This window comes from Alosa alosa, chromosome 15, assembly GCF_017589495.1.
Source record: "Alosa alosa isolate M-15738 ecotype Scorff River chromosome 15, AALO_Geno_1.1, whole genome shotgun sequence".
NCBI classification, from domain to species: domain Eukaryota; kingdom Metazoa; phylum Chordata; class Actinopteri; order Clupeiformes; family Clupeidae; genus Alosa; species Alosa alosa.
In genome coordinates, this window is record NC_063203.1 from 15,388,135 (window position 1) to 15,407,521 (window position 19,387).

General features: G+C 45.5%; 2 protein-coding genes across 2 annotated transcripts in view; both read right to left on the bottom strand.

Moving 5' to 3' along the window:
• The window catches only part of LOC125308414 (tripartite motif-containing protein 3-like), a 33,713-nt gene extending 27,133 nt beyond the window's left edge, over positions 1 to 6,580 (bottom strand). Inside the window, exon 1 of the mRNA XM_048264917.1 lies at positions 6,406 to 6,580. The gene's annotated coding sequence lies outside the window, so the exon portion shown is untranslated. The remainder of the gene's footprint in view (positions 1 to 6,405) is intronic.
• A 3,516-nt stretch (positions 6,581 to 10,096) lies between these two features.
• fhdc4 (FH2 domain containing 4) lies at positions 10,097 to 18,348 on the bottom strand. The gene is made up of 12 exons (XM_048263888.1): positions 18,146 to 18,348; positions 17,221 to 17,702; positions 15,720 to 15,781; positions 15,018 to 15,120; positions 14,664 to 14,749; positions 12,984 to 13,084; positions 12,744 to 12,814; positions 12,340 to 12,447; positions 12,151 to 12,221; positions 11,441 to 11,558; positions 10,987 to 11,151; positions 10,097 to 10,505 (listed from the first exon to the last, which is right to left on the bottom strand). Exons 2-12 carry the CDS (start codon positions 17,548 to 17,550, stop codon positions 10,197 to 10,199), a joined length of 1,524 nt encoding a protein of 507 aa, XP_048119845.1. The 5' UTR covers positions 17,551 to 17,702; positions 18,146 to 18,348; the 3' UTR covers positions 10,097 to 10,196.
• Between the last annotated feature and the right edge of the window lie 1,039 nt (positions 18,349 to 19,387).

Sequence of the window (19,387 nt, forward strand, 5' to 3'; positions counted from 1 at the left end):
GGTAAGATCAGGTGTGTGTGTGTGTGTGTGTGTGTGTGTGTGTGTGTGTGTATGTGTGTGTGTGTGTGTGTGTACAGTGTGTGTGTGTGTGTGTATACAGTATATGTGTGTATATACAGTATACAGAGTGTGTGTGTGTGTGTGTGTGTGTGTGTGTTAAAATAGTGTGTGTTAGAAATTGATATTGTTGTCCATCCTTTAACTTCTGCCCACCCTAGGAAGACATTGCATAAGTAAGAGCTTATTTTATCTCCTCATTTCCACCACCACCAGCAGCAGCAGCACCAGTACACATCCAGCACAGGATCCCACCGTGCTCCCCCGCAGTGCTTTGCTTTGATACCATGCACTGTTCTGATCCTTTGTGAGAGGGGAGATAATCAGTTACACAACTGCACTGTTTCTCCTGACAGAATGCAGCACAAGATGACCCAACCCTGTGATTACATAACACTCGTCTTCTACTTATAAATGCATCTGCTCGAGTTTACTGTGCTCCCCAGATGTTCAAATAAGTGGCTTCATTATACTGCCAATCAGGACAAGAAGAACCAGGCAGAGGAACAGGAGAGGGGAAGGGCGAAGCCATAATTAAGCTCACTTACATTTAGACACAGTACTTAAACCTAAACACTACACCTAAAAGTTCAGGAGAATCATCTTTCATAACAATTCAAATATAGCTTAGAAGTCACTAATTGCTACTTTAATTGCTGATTCATATAGCGCCGAATCCCAACCTTTTGTCTAATACCTTAAATATTCCTCAAAGGCGGTTTTGGCGGAGTTAACATGCTGTAACAAAAAAATAGTATTGGGCAGCCATTGTATTGTGCAGTACACCATGTAGGGTGGGGAGGTTTTTGAGATGGCTGGGGAGGCTTGGAAAGGGAAAAAAGAAGAGAGCCAGACCACATAGGACGTTGCTGTCGCCACGGCAGCTCTGAAAATAAAGTCTCGGGGTAAAGCGAGCTCTTCTGGAGGCTCTGGAGGGGAGCGCTGGCACAGGGCGGTCATCCAGAGGTCCTCTCTCTCTCTCTCTCTCGCTCTCTCTCTGAAGCGAGGCCCTGGACCGCGGGCAGCCGATCAATCACAACAACAACAGGACGCGACGCCGGGGTCCCACTGCACTCCCCTCTCGCATCCTGTGGGATGGGTCTGGATTTACTCACGCCGCCCTGTCAGGGCACGCTCACTCACATGCGCAGCTTTCTAAATGGTTGACCAAAAGTGCCCGGCCCCGTAGAGAACTGGGACGAAATATCCACTTGAGGAAGAGGATTGAGAGATCTAGAGGACGTTTTAAGTTTTGGAAATCTTTACCTCTGATGGTTGTAGGGGAGCAGTATAATTCTGAGTGTATGACGCTGTTCACAAAGTTTCTTTCAAATAAAATAATCTTTCCTTTCGTAGAACTGCAGCTTAAGGAGATATAGAGGGAGCTTTATCCCTGCCAGTTTAGCCTCTAGTTCTATAACAATCTCTCTCATTCACAGTCTCTCCTGGGGTTGTCCTAGCTGCACACTTAGCATTTTCTTAATTATCCTGAAGTTGATTTCCCACGGTACAGAAGTTATAATGCTTTTACACTCCACCGCTCGCATATACGGAGCGCCATGTGGGACTGTGGGGTCTGGACTGTGTTATATGTGAGTGAGTGCGCTTGTCTCTGTGCCTCATGGAGGCTGTGCTGTGGTTGCACGATGTTATCTCCCACTCCCGTTACTACTGCAGCAGTGGGGATGGAGCGGCCATGCAGCCGCCATGAGTGGCGAGTCTGGCGATGAAGGGTCCAGAAGCAAGAGATCTCTGCCTCCAGGACTGCACTCACCACAGCTGAAAAGTTCCTGGACCAGTGACCAAAAGTGAGGACCAGAAAAGGAAGGCTGGTTTGGATGGATATTTTTCATCCCACGTGTGTGTGTGATCACTACATTAGCTACAGTACAGTATATGTGTCTAGACTGGGGACAATGTACTGGGGAGGAGTCCACAAGAATCTGTGTAAAGAGGGTACAGCCGTAAAAGGCCAGCTTGCAACTACCACTGTAAGATGCTAACAAGCCAATAATGTTACAGGCTACACGTCCAGACATACTACTATCTGACTTGTATCTGACTGGTTTGTAATCAGATGCAGAACAGCAACAAGCTATTCATTTGCCTCTATACATCAGTTAAAGAGAATGCAGCCCAAGAGACTAGTCAGCAGAATGTCTTGGACAGGAAGGTGTGGTGACATCCCAAGCACATGGCATGGCTGCCTGTTCATTGTCTGCAGAGGGATGCGTACGTACTGCAGACGACACACAAAAGGTCAAGAGATGCTCCACTGTGAGTGTGGGCACCGCCCTAACTCCAATCAACACACACACACACACACACACAGGATCACTACACTTCCTTTCTGTCACACCTACACAGCCCAACACACAATCATACACACACACACACACACAGACATGGCGCATGTTTATTGATTTACCGGTGAAGGATGGTTCCACTATGTCACCACTATTGGATTCATATGGAAATGAGGGCAACATGCCTGTCTTCACACGGCAAGGCAAAGCGAGGCAGCCCAGACAAGCCCAGCCCTCCTGCACCTCGAGTGTCCAGACTACAGCACTCATACCGAAGGTACTCAAGACACAAGAACACGAAGACACAAGACACAGAGAGAGCAATAGAAATGAGAGTGTGTGTGGTGTGGTGTGGTGTGGTGTGGTGGGGGTGGTGTGGTGTGGTGTGGTGTGGTGTGGTGTGGTGTGGTGGGGGTGGGGTGCAGGTGGGGGTGGAGAGGGATTAAAAAAAAAACACTTATCTTGAGATGGAGGAATATCTCTGCTGTTTGATCAATACCAGAATGCCGTGTGATATTCACTTTAAAAAGCAAGACTGAGAGATAAAAGGGCAAGGGTGGAAGCCTATGCTTTTATTTAGCTATTATTTAGCTGTTTGTGGTATTCGAACATAAAACTCCCCAAGAGGATTGACAACAGCCAACCTTTTTAACACTAGCCAGTATAGACTACCTGACGTTTTGGCAGGATGGCATTGACATTTTTTGAATTGATGTTGATAAGACGCTGCTATTCTGCACAGAATCAAATCAGGTCCTTTTTCGTGCTGGCAGAGGCAACAAAGCACTGTGATGTGATCACACAGACATCATACAATAGATGTCAGGCAACACGAGAACAATGTTGAAAGGGAAGAGAGAGAGACGCTTTTCAGTTAGACTAAAAAAAAAAAATGAGGCTGTAAGTGTGATCTCATCATGAGTAGTGAAATCCTGACTGTGTAAAGCCACCTAATAATCGCTGCACTGCTGGAGGAAAGACTATCTATTTGTCTGACACTAACTGCACTTCAACAGTCGTGAGAGGACAAGCGCAATGTTCCCTGAGAAACTGCATCTCATTTATCTGATGGTAGGAGGTCCAAAAGACACCAGACTATGGGTCAAGAGTAATGCCAAACCTTGGCAAAAAGTTATGGGAAATGCTTTACTTGGACATTTTCTTAAGAAACAAGTCGGCGAGTTGTTCACTCATGCGAGACAAACACTATGCTGGGCATTCATTTGATTTTAAGAGAGAACTATCGTTTTTCTCTGTGTATTAGATTGCAGGAACAAGACATTACCGTATAAGGATGACGATGAGTCTAATGGCTGTTTTGACTAGAGGCCTCTGCCTGCCTTTCTGGAGGCGTTTGACAGGCAGGATCCTGCTCCCCCATGACAGATGCTCTCGTCTGTCAAAGAGTACTTTGTGTGTGTGTGTGTACAAGAGAGGGAAAGAGGGAGATGGGAGATAGTGAATAGTGAGTGTGTGTGTGTGTGTGTGTGTGTGTGTGTGGGGTGGGGGGCAGTAAGACCGGGAGAGAGAGAGAGAGAGAGAGAGAGAGAGAGAGAGACAGACAGACAGAGAGATAGAGAGAAAAGTCAGACCTCAAAAGAGCGAGTCTGAGATTAGAGATATAAAAATGCTGCCAAGAGAGCTGAGGAAGAAAGTAAACAGTCAAAAGACAGAAGATCTAGTACTCATTTTAAACTCCTTTCAGACTCAAGTGAGGCCAGTCGAGTGGGCCAGTCGTGGCAGGGGGACAGGGTTGCAGATCACTGGTCTAACCCGAGGAGCCCCCCGAGCCAGCTGCAGCCGCGGGGCAAGCGAAGTGGAGCGGGCGACACCCAAGGTGCAGTCTGTTACTCCACGTGGCGTCAGACAGATAATATTCCCATTAGTGACAGCTGAGCAGCCTCCTCCACTGCCTGGCCTAGCCCCCCAACAACTGGCCCCTTTCCACAATGACCATTGCACATCGACAACCCGAAAAAAGCTGCTTTTGACAGAACTATTTCTGTACTTATATTTTAATCTTTGGAGAGTTATTCAGATTCCGAGTAAAGTTCATGTCAAGAGCCCCCACTTCAAAATATAACATGGGATAAACGTTCAACTTTTTATTTTGAAGGCTTTCGACATTAAACCATTGAAAATGTTGAGTTGTAGGGATCCTGACCTGAAGTTGTCAAAGCACAAATCACAGGGTATGGAAGCTATGTTGTATATGCGCTCCAAATATGAAGCGAACCTAGGAGACCCACTGATAGACCCCCACACCAGATTGAACCTGACAGTGGGATGGACTGGGAAGAGATCTGACAGAATCTCACCCGATAAGGGCCACACATTTTCTTCCTGGTCCAAGACCTTACATTTACATTCATTCATTACATTCATTTAGCAGACACTTTTAGCAGAGACTTTTATCCAAAGCGACTTACATTATTTCAGTTATATTACAAAGGTCTTGGTCCCCAGCAGAGCAACTCCCTTGCTCAAGGGCACAATGATGGAAGCCGGAAATTGAACCCACAACTTTTCAGGCTACTGCGCAGCTCCTTAGCCACTACGCTACCACGACTGCTACCACCGTCCCCAAGACCTATTCGTATGACTCATTTAGATGTAGACAGTAAAACACATCTAAAATGTGTGTGTGGCCTGACCATGTGCTGCTGGTGGGGTGTGGTGTCACGCATGAGGACCACTCCCACCATTACTGAACCAGCCTGTTTATTATGGGCTGTTAGTGATCATCTCTGATACATGCTTGGCCCTTGAGAAGAAGCACTTTGAACATACCAAATGTAATTTAGTGATTTGGCTGTAATTGCCTCTATCTTTTCCATTACAAGCTTGTTTGGTTAATCTGCTTGCTCTACACACGCCACTGACTTTACCTCATTGGAGTTTATCAGTTGGGCTGTGATGCAAGATTGAGCGCACACACACTTCTGTTCCCGTTATCAGTCCCGACTTCAGTGGAGATCGGATGGTGTTCATCTAAAAAGGACTCCAACTATCAGGGGATTTTCCATCAGAATAACCAAACACCGTTTCTTAGTGAGCCCAAATGCCTAGCTGCCTTGGTGTTCCGTGTACAAGCCATTGAGGAAGCCGGTCCACCTGCCCTGAACTCTGTTCATGAGTGGAGGTGTAAGGGGGTCTGGAGACCAGTTTGTCCTCAGAACAGGGTGACTCTCCACCCCAAACACATGCCACTACAAACATCCACACATGGCCCCTGCTCTGAATGTGACCCCAAGTGGCAAAAATAGCATTCACTAAAGCTTCACAGGTCAACCCCTCATATCATCCTGAATTATATTCACATATGTAGACTACCATGAACCAGTGTGAACATGAGGACTAGTTCTACAAGAGACAATTAAATAAAACCATGTCTGAAATCATCCTTGCTGTAGAAGGAATTTGACAAAAGATAGTCAGACAGACATTTTCGAAAGTTTAAATCAAGATTTGGACTAACTATAAATGGTATACACACCTCACATGAAAACCTGTTTACGCAGGTACAGTCTACCTCCAATATTAAACATGCCAGCCTGAGCCACTGTCGTCCTGTGCCCTGCCCAAACACTGCAGCACACGCACGAACACGCGCGCACACACACAAACACACAAACACACACACACACGCTACATGGGGCACCAGTCGTCGGCAGTCTCAATGGACAGATGTGAAGCTCTCCACCAAAAGAGGACGACAGACAATAGCTTTTTTTTCTTTCCACCATCCACATCTATCCTGCTTGCTCCATCATAATTTTAGTATATGTGACAACTCGACCATGCACCAGACAATAAGCAAATCACTGCCCTAACACCAGATTCCCTAGCCACGCAGCTGTCAGATGAGATAGTGCAAATGAATTATTCATTCCCTCAGTCGCCACCGTATTGTGCCATATGCACGTACGAGTAACGATTTGTGGACAGAGGAAAGAAACGAGGAGGAAGAGGAGGAGGAGGAAGACAAGCACTCCCAATGCAGGGAGACAAAGGAGAAGCAGGATTATTGGAGGGTACTCACATGAGATTCAAGCTGGAAACCGATGAAGAGTCAGCATCGCTCGGCGCGCCGGAGGCTGCCCATTGTCAAATCCGCTCGTTTCGGCCGCTCCCCGGGAAGAAGACGAACCCAGACGACAGACGTCAGAGGCGAGGGCGAGCGAGAGAGAGCGAGAGGGGGGTCTTTGGCGTTGAGAAGGGGGGGAGAAACAGTCCTCGGTGGGCGAGAGAGGGAGAGTGGACAGGGATTGAGGGTGGGACTCGAGAGCGGAATGGAGATCAAGTTCTGTGCTCATTGGCTCAATTGGGAATGGGAGGAGCCATTAGGACCAATGGCTGCGCTGGTATGCAAAATAGGCTAAGCTTTAGCACCCGCCCACTACTGCCAGGCTGTAAGAGACGATGGGGTTGCCAGAGTTGTCTGCTGCAGTGGGCTACAGCCTCCACACACAAAAGCACACACCCCCCACTGCCCATAAAAGGTCAGAGAGGATGCTTGCTGCTACCTCGGCTGCCTGAAGAGAAGATGTGTTGAAATTCCAGCATCACCCTCTCTGTCTCACGCACACGCACACACAGACAGACCGACAGACAGCGACAGTGTAGAGACAAGAGACCGGCATTAGCGTATTCACAGGGATGAGGAGGAATGACATAACAAAGTCCTGTTTGTAGCTCTTCCTAGTGGTGCGACTAATGAGGTAGATTCCGCTGAGTGAATGCACCTTTGTTTCCGTGGGCCGGTGGAGGCTCGCGCTGCAGGGCTGATTAGCATGTAGAGCCCACAGCGTCAGGAAGGAGGATGGGATGGGATAGGATGGGAGTGACACAAGATAGAGGCTGGAGGAGAGATTAGGCTGAGAGGGGGGGTACACAACAATACAAACACGAGCAGCTGGGATTTGAGGGGAAGATGAGCTAGGCCTTCATGGGTGTATATATATGTGTGTGTGTGTGTGTGTGTGTGTGTGTGTGTATATAAGGTCATAAAAACAGCCCAAAATACCTCTAAGTGAAAGACAAAGGGCAAATGGTAGTCTATCATAACAAAGGATTTCCTGTGCTTCACAGCTTTGTGACCATCTGACCATCTCTCTGATAGGCATTGTGTGTGTAAGAGCGTGTGTCTAGCAGTGCTCCCTGAGAGGGGGAGAGAGAGAGAGAGAGAGAGAGAGAGAGAGAGAGAGAGAGAGAGAGAGAGAGAGAGAGAGAGAGAGAGAGAGAGAGAGAGAGAGAGAGAAAGAGAGATCTGGTATTACAAAGAGACCCCACTGAACAGAGCTGCAGTAAAACCAAGGTACAAAGGTAGTAGTGCTCCCAGCTAGAGTGATGAACCAGTGGCGTTTAGGGGGCTTGCATTGTTTGTTTGCTGATGGGCGGGAGTGGGAGACGGAGTGGGAGGGGGGTTGGAGAGTGGCGAGTCATCTCAGGCTTTCATTGTGAGAGAGTGTGGGTTGCCATGGAGACTGCATCCAGCATAGTGCAGGCAGATGGTGGGGGCCAAGCCGCTCGTTGAGCAGCAGCAGCAGATTGTACAGTAAGAAGGGCGAGCTGGCCGGCTCTCTCTCTCTCTCAACGGCTGTGCAGTGGCAGGCCTCACCCCAACTGTCATGGCTGACTATCTCTCTGATGAGCATTGGACACAGTGTGTGTGTGTGTGTGTGTGTGTGTGTGTGTGTATTAAGCTTTCAATTTTCTGAACTGGGTCTGGTTAATCTTAGGCTTTTCAATTGCAAACATGCATGCACCCCATGTTGTTTCCAGCTGCATCTAATTTTAACCCCCAAACCCATTTATTCAGGGGATTTAATCCCTCTCCCTCCAAACCCCCACTACACCCAACCACCCCTCACGCCCCTCATTACACAGGGGGGTGGGAGAGGTAGGGGCAGCAGACAAAACAGAGGCAGAAGGTGATATGGGTGGGGAGGGGGGGGGGGGGCAGAGGTTTGTTTTGGAAAAAGCCAACTGGATAGGGAGAAGGATGAGAGAGAGAGAGAGAGAGAGAGAGAGAGAGACAGCAAGACATGGGGAGAGAGACAGAGAGAGTGAGAAGGGGTGAAAGTGAGGGAGAGGGGAAAGGGAGGGAGGGTGAGACTGTATACATGGCAGAAAGGAGAGCTTTGGGTTGGCACGGTTCATGCTGACGTCTCAGTCACACCCATTATCAGGAGACCACCAGGTGTTGGCCCATGCCCAGCGTAAGTCCTGGATGTCTTTATAGGGCTAAGCTCTCTCTGGTTCACTGCAGGCCTGCTTGCCCCTTACACGTCGCTGAGAAACGGGTGCCATTGTTACGCTGACCTATTTAAGACCCTGGTCATACTTAAACCTAATCACGTCGCCCAAAACATGCCAAAAGGATCACACTGGAAATCGTTTGAAAGCCGTCTTAAAGTGAACCACAGAAATAGCTTTGCTCAGATGTTTTGTGTGACAAAAGCACACATTTAATAAGGCCAAGTAAGGTAGGTAAAACATAAATTAAGAGACAAAATAATCTCAGATAAAATGAATAGAATATGATTTAAAAACATGTGGCAGTATATTTTCAGGAGCCCTTCTTGTTATCTACTGCCACTTAGTGGACATTTTATGGTATTACAATAACCTTTGTATGTGCATTGTAACAGGCTTTGAGTGAAGAGTAAAGTACTACTACCATTGCGAGGCATTTTTAAAAGAAGTCCCAGTCTCAGGTATTTTAAATATCTCCAATCCAAGTTCATTGTGTGGTCTAAAACATGAGTGTAAAATGGAGGCAGCCAAAAGCGGAACACATCATGAACAGATAAAAAGGAAGAGGAAGTCACTCACAAAATGACCAAACATACAGCAAACAAAGTGTACTAATGCCTAAATCAGACAGGCTTTGTTTTTTCACCAAGACGCTTAAAAAAGGACATTAATCCAGAGGGACTCCGAGATGAGCTGCGCCTTTGGACAAGGCTCCCTTGCATCAGGCTGAAGTTCAGTGGGGGAACCACCACCTTCTTGTCCCCATCCACCTTCGTATCCACAGAGGAGCCAGGGGGGTTTTTCACTGGAGTGTCCACAAACTCGAACGAGGAGTTGGCCGTGTCCAATACATGCTCGGACTTCATCTTCCCGACCTTAGACAGGTAAGGCGCTCTGGGTCTTTTGGGATCGTCGTCTGTGGGGATCCAGATGTCGTCCTCGTCGCTGTCCACCCCCTTGGCCACCGGGGGCAATGTGAGCGTGTGCCGCCGGTTGATGGCGTTGACTTTGCTTTGGAGGAAATGCTGGTGCGCCCTCAGGACCACCTTGGCCTCCCCATCTTCTCCCAACGGAATCTCCTCAGCAGCTTTCTCCTCTTCGTCCAGGAAGGTCCGTCGCCGTGGTGATGCCCTGGCACTGCCACAACCGCTGCCGCCGGGTGAGCACTGGGCGCCCAGCGAGAGGTCAGCTACGGAGGATATGCTGCTGCGGCTGTTCTGGTAGCGGAGGACCTTGCGAGACACCTCGCGCATCTTCTGTGCCTCTTCCTCCGCCAGGCTCTCATCCTCGTCGTCGCCGTCATGCTCCCGGCTGTCCTCGGTCATCGAGACCGTGATCTGACTGCTGATCGACGATGCGCTCGCGTTGCGCTTCAAGACCGGGGTGGAACAGATCAGGTCCTGCGTAGGAGTGGAACTCCCGTCCCCTGTACTCTGGTCTCCCTCTTCCGACGGAACATGCACAACGGCGTTCTCCGCCACGTTCTCCATGTCGAGCAACTGCGGCAAGCTGCTCGTCAAATGTCTCTGTACCTCAGCTCCTTTGGTGGAGTCCCTCCCTCCACCCGCCTCCATCTCACCTCCAACAACACCAACACCACCACCACCCCCCCTCACCGCCAGCAGAGTTCTTCTGGGCGAGGCAGCTCTCCTTGGAGGGAACCTCCGACAGGCTGCCGCAGCTGGAGCCGGAGGGCGAGTGCGAGCCTCCTCTCCGGCGTGACGTGCGGTTGTTGAGGAATCGCTGTAGGACGGACTCCAGGGCCACCCCCTCCATGTCCTTGTCCCTCGTGGAGCAGGAGGCTGTAGAGCGGCGCTTGGCGGCACACTGCACGCGCTCACGTTGTCTTCTCTTCATCTCCGCAACCTCTCGATCCCGATTTTCCTGGAGAGGAGAGAGGGCTGCTTATCAACTTTCGCATGAGAACTGGATGCTATCACTCATGATGAATAGAAGCTATTACTCATGATAACCCTTGTTATGATAACAGCCAGTTATGTGACTCATTACCACTGATAACATTACAGGCTAACCTTGTGATATTCTATTTGTTTTTTTTTCATTTTCATATTTGTTCATACTTCAGCAGGTTTGTAGCAACTTTCAATTTTTGCAGTGCTAAAATCTTTTAAACAAAAATAAGTCTTCATTTGAGGGAAAAAAATAAATCAAAGGTAGTCAGACTCAATCATAACGTTAGTTTATGTGGAATATTACATTTTACAAAAAGTAATTACTAACCTATAAAAACTACACAAATAAAGAGCAAATACTGGAGGGTAGTTCACAGAATGGGATTATCATCATTCCATGAGCTAATCAGTCAATTTAGTCTTGGATCAAACTCAACTAGAGATAGCTTTACCTGAATGGCTCGTAGGAACTTCTGACAGAAAGAGTGAAAGATGAGGCAACACTCCTCGAGCTTGAACTGTTTGGGATCCTCACAGAAGTATTCAGCAACTAACTGAGTCAGTGAGTTCAGGTCCTGGAAGGAGGTCTTAGTTTCAGCCAGACAACACTCCGCATCCTACAGAAAGAGCAAACAATTTAATTTCAAATATTTTTGAAATTAGGGTCTTTTTTGCTTTTTTGGGTCTTTTTTGCTTTTTATTTGGACAGGACAGTGGAGAGTGAGACAGGAAGCAAGTGGGAGAGAGAGATGGGGTGGGATCGGGAAATGACCACAGGTCGGATTCGAACCTGGGTCCCCGTGGGCACTCGACCCGTATATGGGTCTGCGCCACAGCGCCCCCCAATTTCAAACAGATTTTAAAAGGAGGGAAAAAGCTACATGCAGATAGCATCAAATTACTTACTTTTAGGAAATCCTCCATTTGTTCTTTAAGGTCTGGTTGCTTTTCTGAATCCTCCTTCACCTTTTGAACTTTCTTCACCTTCAGCTGGAACTCAGCCTCCAGTTCCTGTTTCTGAATTCTGGACAGAATGTGTTTTCAAAGGAATGAGCTGCCAGTGAAAATGGTCCATTAATTGCACCACTACGCGGAAGAGCAGCAGCGGGAGACAAAGTCTAATCATACTTTTTGTCCACGAGTGAAAAATGACCATCATAACTCTGTCACCGATGACAACAGCAAAATCAATGTTTAGTGGCTTTTGAACACTTGAACACAGTCGTCAGACTGTGGCCAGACTCTCAAACACAGCTGCAGTCATGAGCAGAATTCAGGTCATTTAATGATTTTTTTTTTTAAGTACTGCAAAAGAATTGAAAAAGAGATCAGAACATATTGATATGTTTTGCTTGTGTGCAGACATTTTTGTCATTAGCCAAACTATGACAAACTATTGACTACAAGCACATGTTTCTTGCACAGATAGTGCGGAATGCACAATATTCATTAACCTTCCTCTCAGATTGTCGATGCATCAAATAAAAGCAACACCCACTCAACTGATTACTTAAGCCGACTATGAACTTTGCTCCTGTTGACACTCTCTTATCCATGTCTAGCTTTGAACACATAAGTAATATTTCAAATTAATTCTCCAGATGTGCCCCTCTTACCTTGCTGCATCAGCCAGATGCTCCAGTTGGTTGGGGAATTTCAGCAGAGCCATGTCAACCTTCTGTGCTTGCTGAGATCATTACAAACATAAAAGGCAGTATGAGATGCATGCATGCATGTTTCTAACCATATTTTCCAGTTTTTGTCATGATCTTTGCAGCAAGGTAGTTAAGGATTTAGTTTGTTACCATCACCACATAGTGCATCAGGTTCATGCCAGGCTTGTTGGCCTTGGTGTCAACTAGTTTCAAAAGGGAGGTCATCCGGAAGCCAATGGCACTGCCCGCATAACCACCCTGAAGTCAATGGCAATGAGAATATAAGGCTTCAGATAGAACTCCAGACAAATCAACATGAGGCCTGCCTAACAGTTACAAGATGTTCTGCTTGTTTATTTGTGCTTGTTTAGGTTTATATGCATTTCTTGCCATTTTCCATAAAAGAAGAAACTAAAGAGACAGGACATATCTCCTGCATCATAACAATCAGAAACTCATTCTTCCTGCAGTGTCATCATAACAGTAAAATATATACATTTTGTGGAGTTGGATTAATATAACAACAAAAAAAAGACAAAAATGCCTGAACTTACAGCGTTCATGTAGTTTCCTGTTTTCAACACTAACCGGATGACAGAGTGGAGATCAACACATTTCAGCAACTCTGTGGAGAACAAGTAAATCAAAAGAAGGCTTTCAAGTTTCAACACACGTGTAACTCATACATTTTTGTCTCATATATTAACAAACACACAAAGGATTGGCAAAGCATCTGCGTTTCGCAGGAGGGGAGGCAGACTGAACTGAACGAAAAATGAGCTATTGGCTTTCACCTTGCCCAGCTGCGGTCATAGTGGCGATGGACTGATTAAGTTCATCCATGAAAGGGAAAAATTCTTCTTTCAGCACCAGACTCTGCAGTCTTTCCTCATAGCTGGAAGAGAAGTCATTGAATGAATTTACAACAGATGCAAACATCCTTCACGTGAAAGATTTAATTTGTCATGGTGGTTACGCGTGATGACCACTCCAGGAGTTATAAAGTAAACTGTGAGGGGAAAAAGGAAGAGACACTTAGTACAGGATGAAGCTAATCTTACCATGAGTGCACATTCACATGCATGGACTGCAGACTAGTTTAGATTGATGATTTTTTTTTAAAGATTTTTAGACACTTTGAAAGTTAAGTGTAAGTTAGGAAGAATTTCCATCTGAAGAAAAATGTGCAACCTACTGCAAGAAAGTGACTAAAGACGGAATATATATTGTGTTTTACTTGTTTAAAGTTGTGTGAAATGACATTTGATCAAGTGTGCTGTAGAACAGGGATTCCCAAACTTTTCAACCCGCGACCCCCAAAATAACCGTGCCAGAGACTGGCGACCCCCACTATCCCTGGATGTGACTCAAAAAATTAAATAAAATGTGCGCACCGGCCATTCGCACTAGGCTTATCCAAACACGGGCTTAACACAAAAGAACAGAGCAGCCTGTTATGATTTTACGTATAGAACTTTACTATATGATAAAAGCAGAAAAGCATAATATCCATGTAACATGAGTGCAACTTTGAAACATTACTTTAATTTCCATTTTAAAGCAACACCAAAGCACTTTTCCTGTCGCACGCACGCTATTTGTTTATCCAGCACTGGCTTTGGAAATAATGTCTACAGACGAGGTAGAGTACGTTGCATGATTTTATGAAAGTATGATGTTGGCTATTGCGACATCAGAAGCAAGTCAAATGTGTAGCTTCTTATGTCTCATTCCATCGAACTACAGATCCGCTACCCGATCTGGCAAACTTGCATAGTGCGGTTATAGCCGATAGAGGGTCGCGAAGAGAATGCAGTGCCGTTCACCCTGTTACGAGTTGATGATTTTGGAAACAATATTTTAATGTACAAAAAAATCTTTGGTGTTGCTTTAACAGAAGAATATCTCAGTCAGGGTAATATCCACAAACTGTTGTAAACATACATTGTTGCGGCGCAAATTTACACTTTGGCAACTATGTTTCAGCGTTAATCTCATCTAATGAGATGGATGGAACACAGCAAGTCCATTCTTGGTTTAATTGTGGAGACGGCCACACGGAGATCATCCTCCACATTTAGATGCGATCTGTATTTGTTTTTAATATATGTCAGTGCAGAGAAAGTCTTTTCGCACAGGCATGTGGAGCCAAACGGCGTCAGTACGTCCATCGCGGCCTTGGATAGCTGTGGATATTCCCTCTCGACTGAAATCCAGAACTCAGCAAGCGTCTTGGAATTAAAATCTGTCTTTAAAGTGCGGTCACATGACAGCTCAACCAGTGCGTCCTCCATGCCGGCTGACAGATGACTTGCGGTGGTTACAGTGAATGGTGATCTTATCCAGTCATAATTTTTCAGAATTTTATTTTTTCCAAATTTATTTGATTTATGGAAATCATTTCGCGACCCACCCCTCGCCGTCCCGCGACCCCCACTTTGGGAACCCCTGCTGTAGAATATAACTATACCCACCAAGGAACTTTAACAAGAAGCACCATGAAGAGGTCCGCCTCAGAAAGCACGGAAATATCGCTTTCATACGCACGTAGCTGTTTCACCTGCACGCACAAGCACACGCACATAGGTTGTAATATATTGTGCAACACAAAAGAATCCATTTCAAAAGTTTAAAATTCCAAGCTGGAATAGCTACCCGCTATAAAAGTGATGAAACACAGGTAGTCCCCACCCACCTCCCCTAGCTATCACTTTTCAGTTGTTGTTACTCCACCTCCACCCCCTTACCCCCTCCTCCCCACCCCACACTAGAAAAAAGGTGTAGCAACTCCCCACCCCACACTGGAGAAAAGGTGCAGCAGCCCATACCTCCTCCTCCTCTGGAAGCAGTTTGCACAACTCCCGGACCTTCCCTCTGGCGAACCCCTCCCTCTGGCCCTGGCTGATATCCGCTACCATGTCCACCATCGGCCTGTAGGGGTGGGACACAAACAGGGATCAATCTCCAGCAAACCAGTGACTCATCCACTCATGAAAGCACAAGTTGGATCATTGGACGACAGCGAGCAAATCAAGGCCTTGCCAGCACAAACTTCTAGGGGAGCGAGATCCTGGCCATGTGGTGGCATTACTCATACCAGACTGGGACGGGCCTGGGCTGCACCTAGTGCTTGGCTGAATCACACGGCTATGCTGGACGTCTATGTGGAAAGCACCACAGTCTGTGGCATGCCCTAGCCTGCCTGACAGCATCTAACTGGTGTTTCCTGTCATCATTCCTATAGTCCGCTAAAGACTGCATGAATATGACTTCATCACATTTCAAGCAACAAGCTGAACAGGAATATTGACATAAAATGTCAAATCTTGGAGAATAAAAGCACATGAGAAAACAATTTTGAAAAATAAACAGAGGGTCTGATTTTAGAGCCATAAATAGCTTTATCTACAGTTTTCATGCAAAAATCCACAGCCTGCTTAGACATGTAGACTATGAGACATACAGGTATGCAGGGCCTGTCAAGGAACCTTGTTGTTGTCTCCGAGTTTTTCCCTTGATTGTGTGCTTACCGTTTAAACTGCTTGAGGAATATTCCAATGTTCATGTTCCTCTTGGAGCTTAGTATAGATACCTGCAGGTACACATAAGGCAAGGCATTTCAGCTGATTTACTAGAATGTGTTGACCTTTGAAGATCATCAAATTCAAAGTTCTAGTTCCAGTTATAATAAGCACTGTTTAGTTAAATGTTTAAGATCCCCTTTTTTGCTCAGATCCCATTTACAGTATTCCAGGTGACATGCATTTAAAAAAGAAACCAGAGGTGTGTTCATATTCGGCAAACGTGGCGAACATTCCTAGCGAACATGTTTTCTCTGAACAGATAAATTTGATCGATTTGATGAAAACATTCATTGTAACAACTACCTCCTCAGACTGTTTGCGAGTGTTCGCAACCATTCGCCTAAAACTCAAGGCAAACAGAAAGTTGTTTGCAAATGTTTGCTAACGTTCACCTATGTTTGCGAATTTGAACGCACCTCAGAGTTCCCTTCATTTCAGTTTTTCAAAAAGAAAAACACCATAGCTGAGAGAAAATCAACACCAGGCCGAAAGTGTTAAGTAATCGCTCTAAAATGTGCAACAATGTTTTTCACTTGACCATTGGCTTCATTTGGAGCTAATTAATGAGGCTTTGCCATTGTGTGCTTTTGTCCTAGAGGTATTAATGGAAAACAGGGATTTGTTGCTGTTATGAGGATCTGTGTAACCAGGTGTGGCAACAGTACATCTACACCTCAGAATGAAAAGATGTTTACTGTTTTTGTTTACCATTTCCCAGTGGCACGCAGAGGGATAACTCACGTAATAAAGTAATAAAGAAGTGATGGCAGGTGAGAGGAAGATAATGCACAATATCAAAGTTCATGTGGATAAACTGTGTTTACTTGCGTTTAGCCTCCACTACATCCCTGCCTAGCACATTCTAGAAAACAAATAACAGCAGTGTCACAATGCACATATAATTGTTTTTGAATATCATTTCCCACTGCAGATCTAATACTATAGCAAGTCAACAAGGCTAATAATAGACACCGACAGCATCTGACTTCAGTGGGGATATAGGCATGGCTTAGCAAAAGAGACCTAAGCCTACATGTATTCCAGTCAACCTCTCCACACCTGCTTGCAACCACATGTTGAAACATCACACATTATTGTCCACACACAAATGTAGAGCAATAAATCATCTACAGTACCAGAAATCATAGCTCCAGCTTGACATCTGAACTAGTTTCCTTAAAAGCTATACCATACAGAAGTAAAACTAATCCTGACTGTAAATATGCTGTATGAATGACCTGTAGTATTGGCAACATGTTCAGTTGATACACAAAAGTCAACAGCCTAAATGCATGTTCTTCAGAGGTTCTTTATGGAGCTAAACATTCTTTGGATTTTTCACCCAACAAAGAATCTTTCATCAGTGATCTCTGCCTCACAACTGTGTCCCTCACAGCAGAATTTCAGGCTGTGCTACAGAAGACAGAAGATGAGCAAAGTGTAATACCTCAGTTCCCTGGGTACTGGCTGGCATCCCGTGGATACTGCGGCGAATGGAGGCCTTCCTTGGTGATGGGCTCTGGTCTGTGCGACTGAACAGTTCCTCCATGCGCTTTGTGTCCAGCTCATAGTCGGTACTGGTCTGCTCTGTTGTCCAGATGTTGTGCTTGCCCAGTACACTGTGCTGGGGAATGGCCTCCCAGTTGAAGTTGCGCATCTTGGAGCGCCGATTGTGGCCCTTGCGGGAGAGGGGCCCATTGCCTGGAGGAGGAGGAGGAGGCGGTGGAGGTGGCACTGGAGGTGGTGGAGGTGGAGGTGGAGGTGGGGATGGAGCCATTGATTCAGACCAGTTTATAAAATTATGTCTTTATCCACATCCATAGGGCACAAAGGCCCTATCTGGAGCTGAGTTACTATTTGGCTACAATGGATGTCACACGTATTTCTTCTGAGGTAGGTGGGACAATGTCCCACAACAGATTTTTTTTTCTGACAACACATGAGACAGAACAAAACAAACACAAAAGCAGAAGTTTAGCTTTATCTGGTAAGCTCTTTAGTTGAGGAACTAATGACCACGTGACTGCTAAATCAATATGAGAGTTTTTTGGAAATGTAGGTCTATCCATCTGGAAGACACTGTATCTGAATTCAGTGACAGTCTCACATTTTACAATTCAATTTTATCAGGAATGTCCTCGCAAAGACCATAGCATCTTTGATCATAGCATTAGGCCTACTACAATCGATATGATCACACCGCTGTTTACCTGCACTTTAGTCAAGGATCTGCTAACAGAAGAGTTAAGGTCAGTCGAATTTTATCTTTTAGAGGAAGCCTACGCAGCATCGTAGCCTACTTAAAACCATTATGATCAGCGTAAACTAATGTCAGAAACAGAACGTATAACACGGTCGATTCAAAGGCTTACCTGTACCGCAGGTATGATTTTAAGGAGGAAGTTCACCAAACGGTTTTATTGCCGTTGACGAGAGCAGCTACCATCCCTTCCCTTCTCAAAGGCTAGTTGTGACGAAAAAAAGACGTGCAGAGCTTCTAGGTAAGCATGTGTTGAAATGTTCATACCTGTGATATCAGTGACGACACGCCCAGTTAACCCTTGCCTGCATAGCAATGTTTTGTGCGCACGTGTTGAGCCACAGACAGAGCAGATTAGAGGAAGATGAGCTTTTATCGATTAACTCAACTATGCCCGCATCTTCTTTAACTGTTTTTGAATCCAGGTCAGAGTACTAACAACGGATTGGGATACAAATACAAAAACCCGGTCTGTTCTTGCCTTTGTTGAAAAACCCAGCCGTTCATTTGGTAAGTTGGCAGGTCCAGTGTTGAGCGCAACATTATTATGTGACAAGCAGCACACAGAAAAGCACCTCAAGTCATATCATCATCACAAGGTAAACTATTTCGTTTTTAATCATACCATGATTCGACTACTTTTGCCAATTACATAGGGGTCGCTGTAAGGGCATTTCACAAGACATTTACATAAGCAAGATAACTGTGTTACTTTTACATTTACATAGGCCCTATTGTTGATTAGTCCTGCTTTTCCATTCACGCACAACATTAGAATATGACACACCAGCCTAAAAAAATAGATTATATGCAAACAATATTCTTTTATAAACCTTCCATGATCCCATCAATCCAGTTAGGCTTAACAAAGACACATATTCATTGGGGGATAGAGGGAGAAAGTGTTGCATTATAGTGTTACAGATAAGTTTGCCTCGTAGTTCAGAGGAAAATCATGTATATACGCTTCATTGCCTCATAGTTCAGAGGAAAATCATGTATATACGCCTCATTGCCTCATAGTTCAGAGGAAAATCATGTGTGTCACTGAGCCCACTTTTTGAACATGAGAACTGCTCTTCCACAGGGGTATACAGAGGATTTGTGCCACTTAATAAAATAAATTAATAAACTCAGAACAAAAAAAGTAACCCTCTCGCAATATGATCCAGAGATCTACAGTCCACAAGACGAGGTGTTTTATAAAATACATCACAGACAACTGATTGTAAACTATGCATGATGATTGGCAACACTAACAGCAAATGGCGATATTAGAGAGGTTCAGTGGATGTGCAGGTTCTAAAAAAAAATGTAAAAAAAAAAAAATTCAATAATTTAATTTCTACAATTG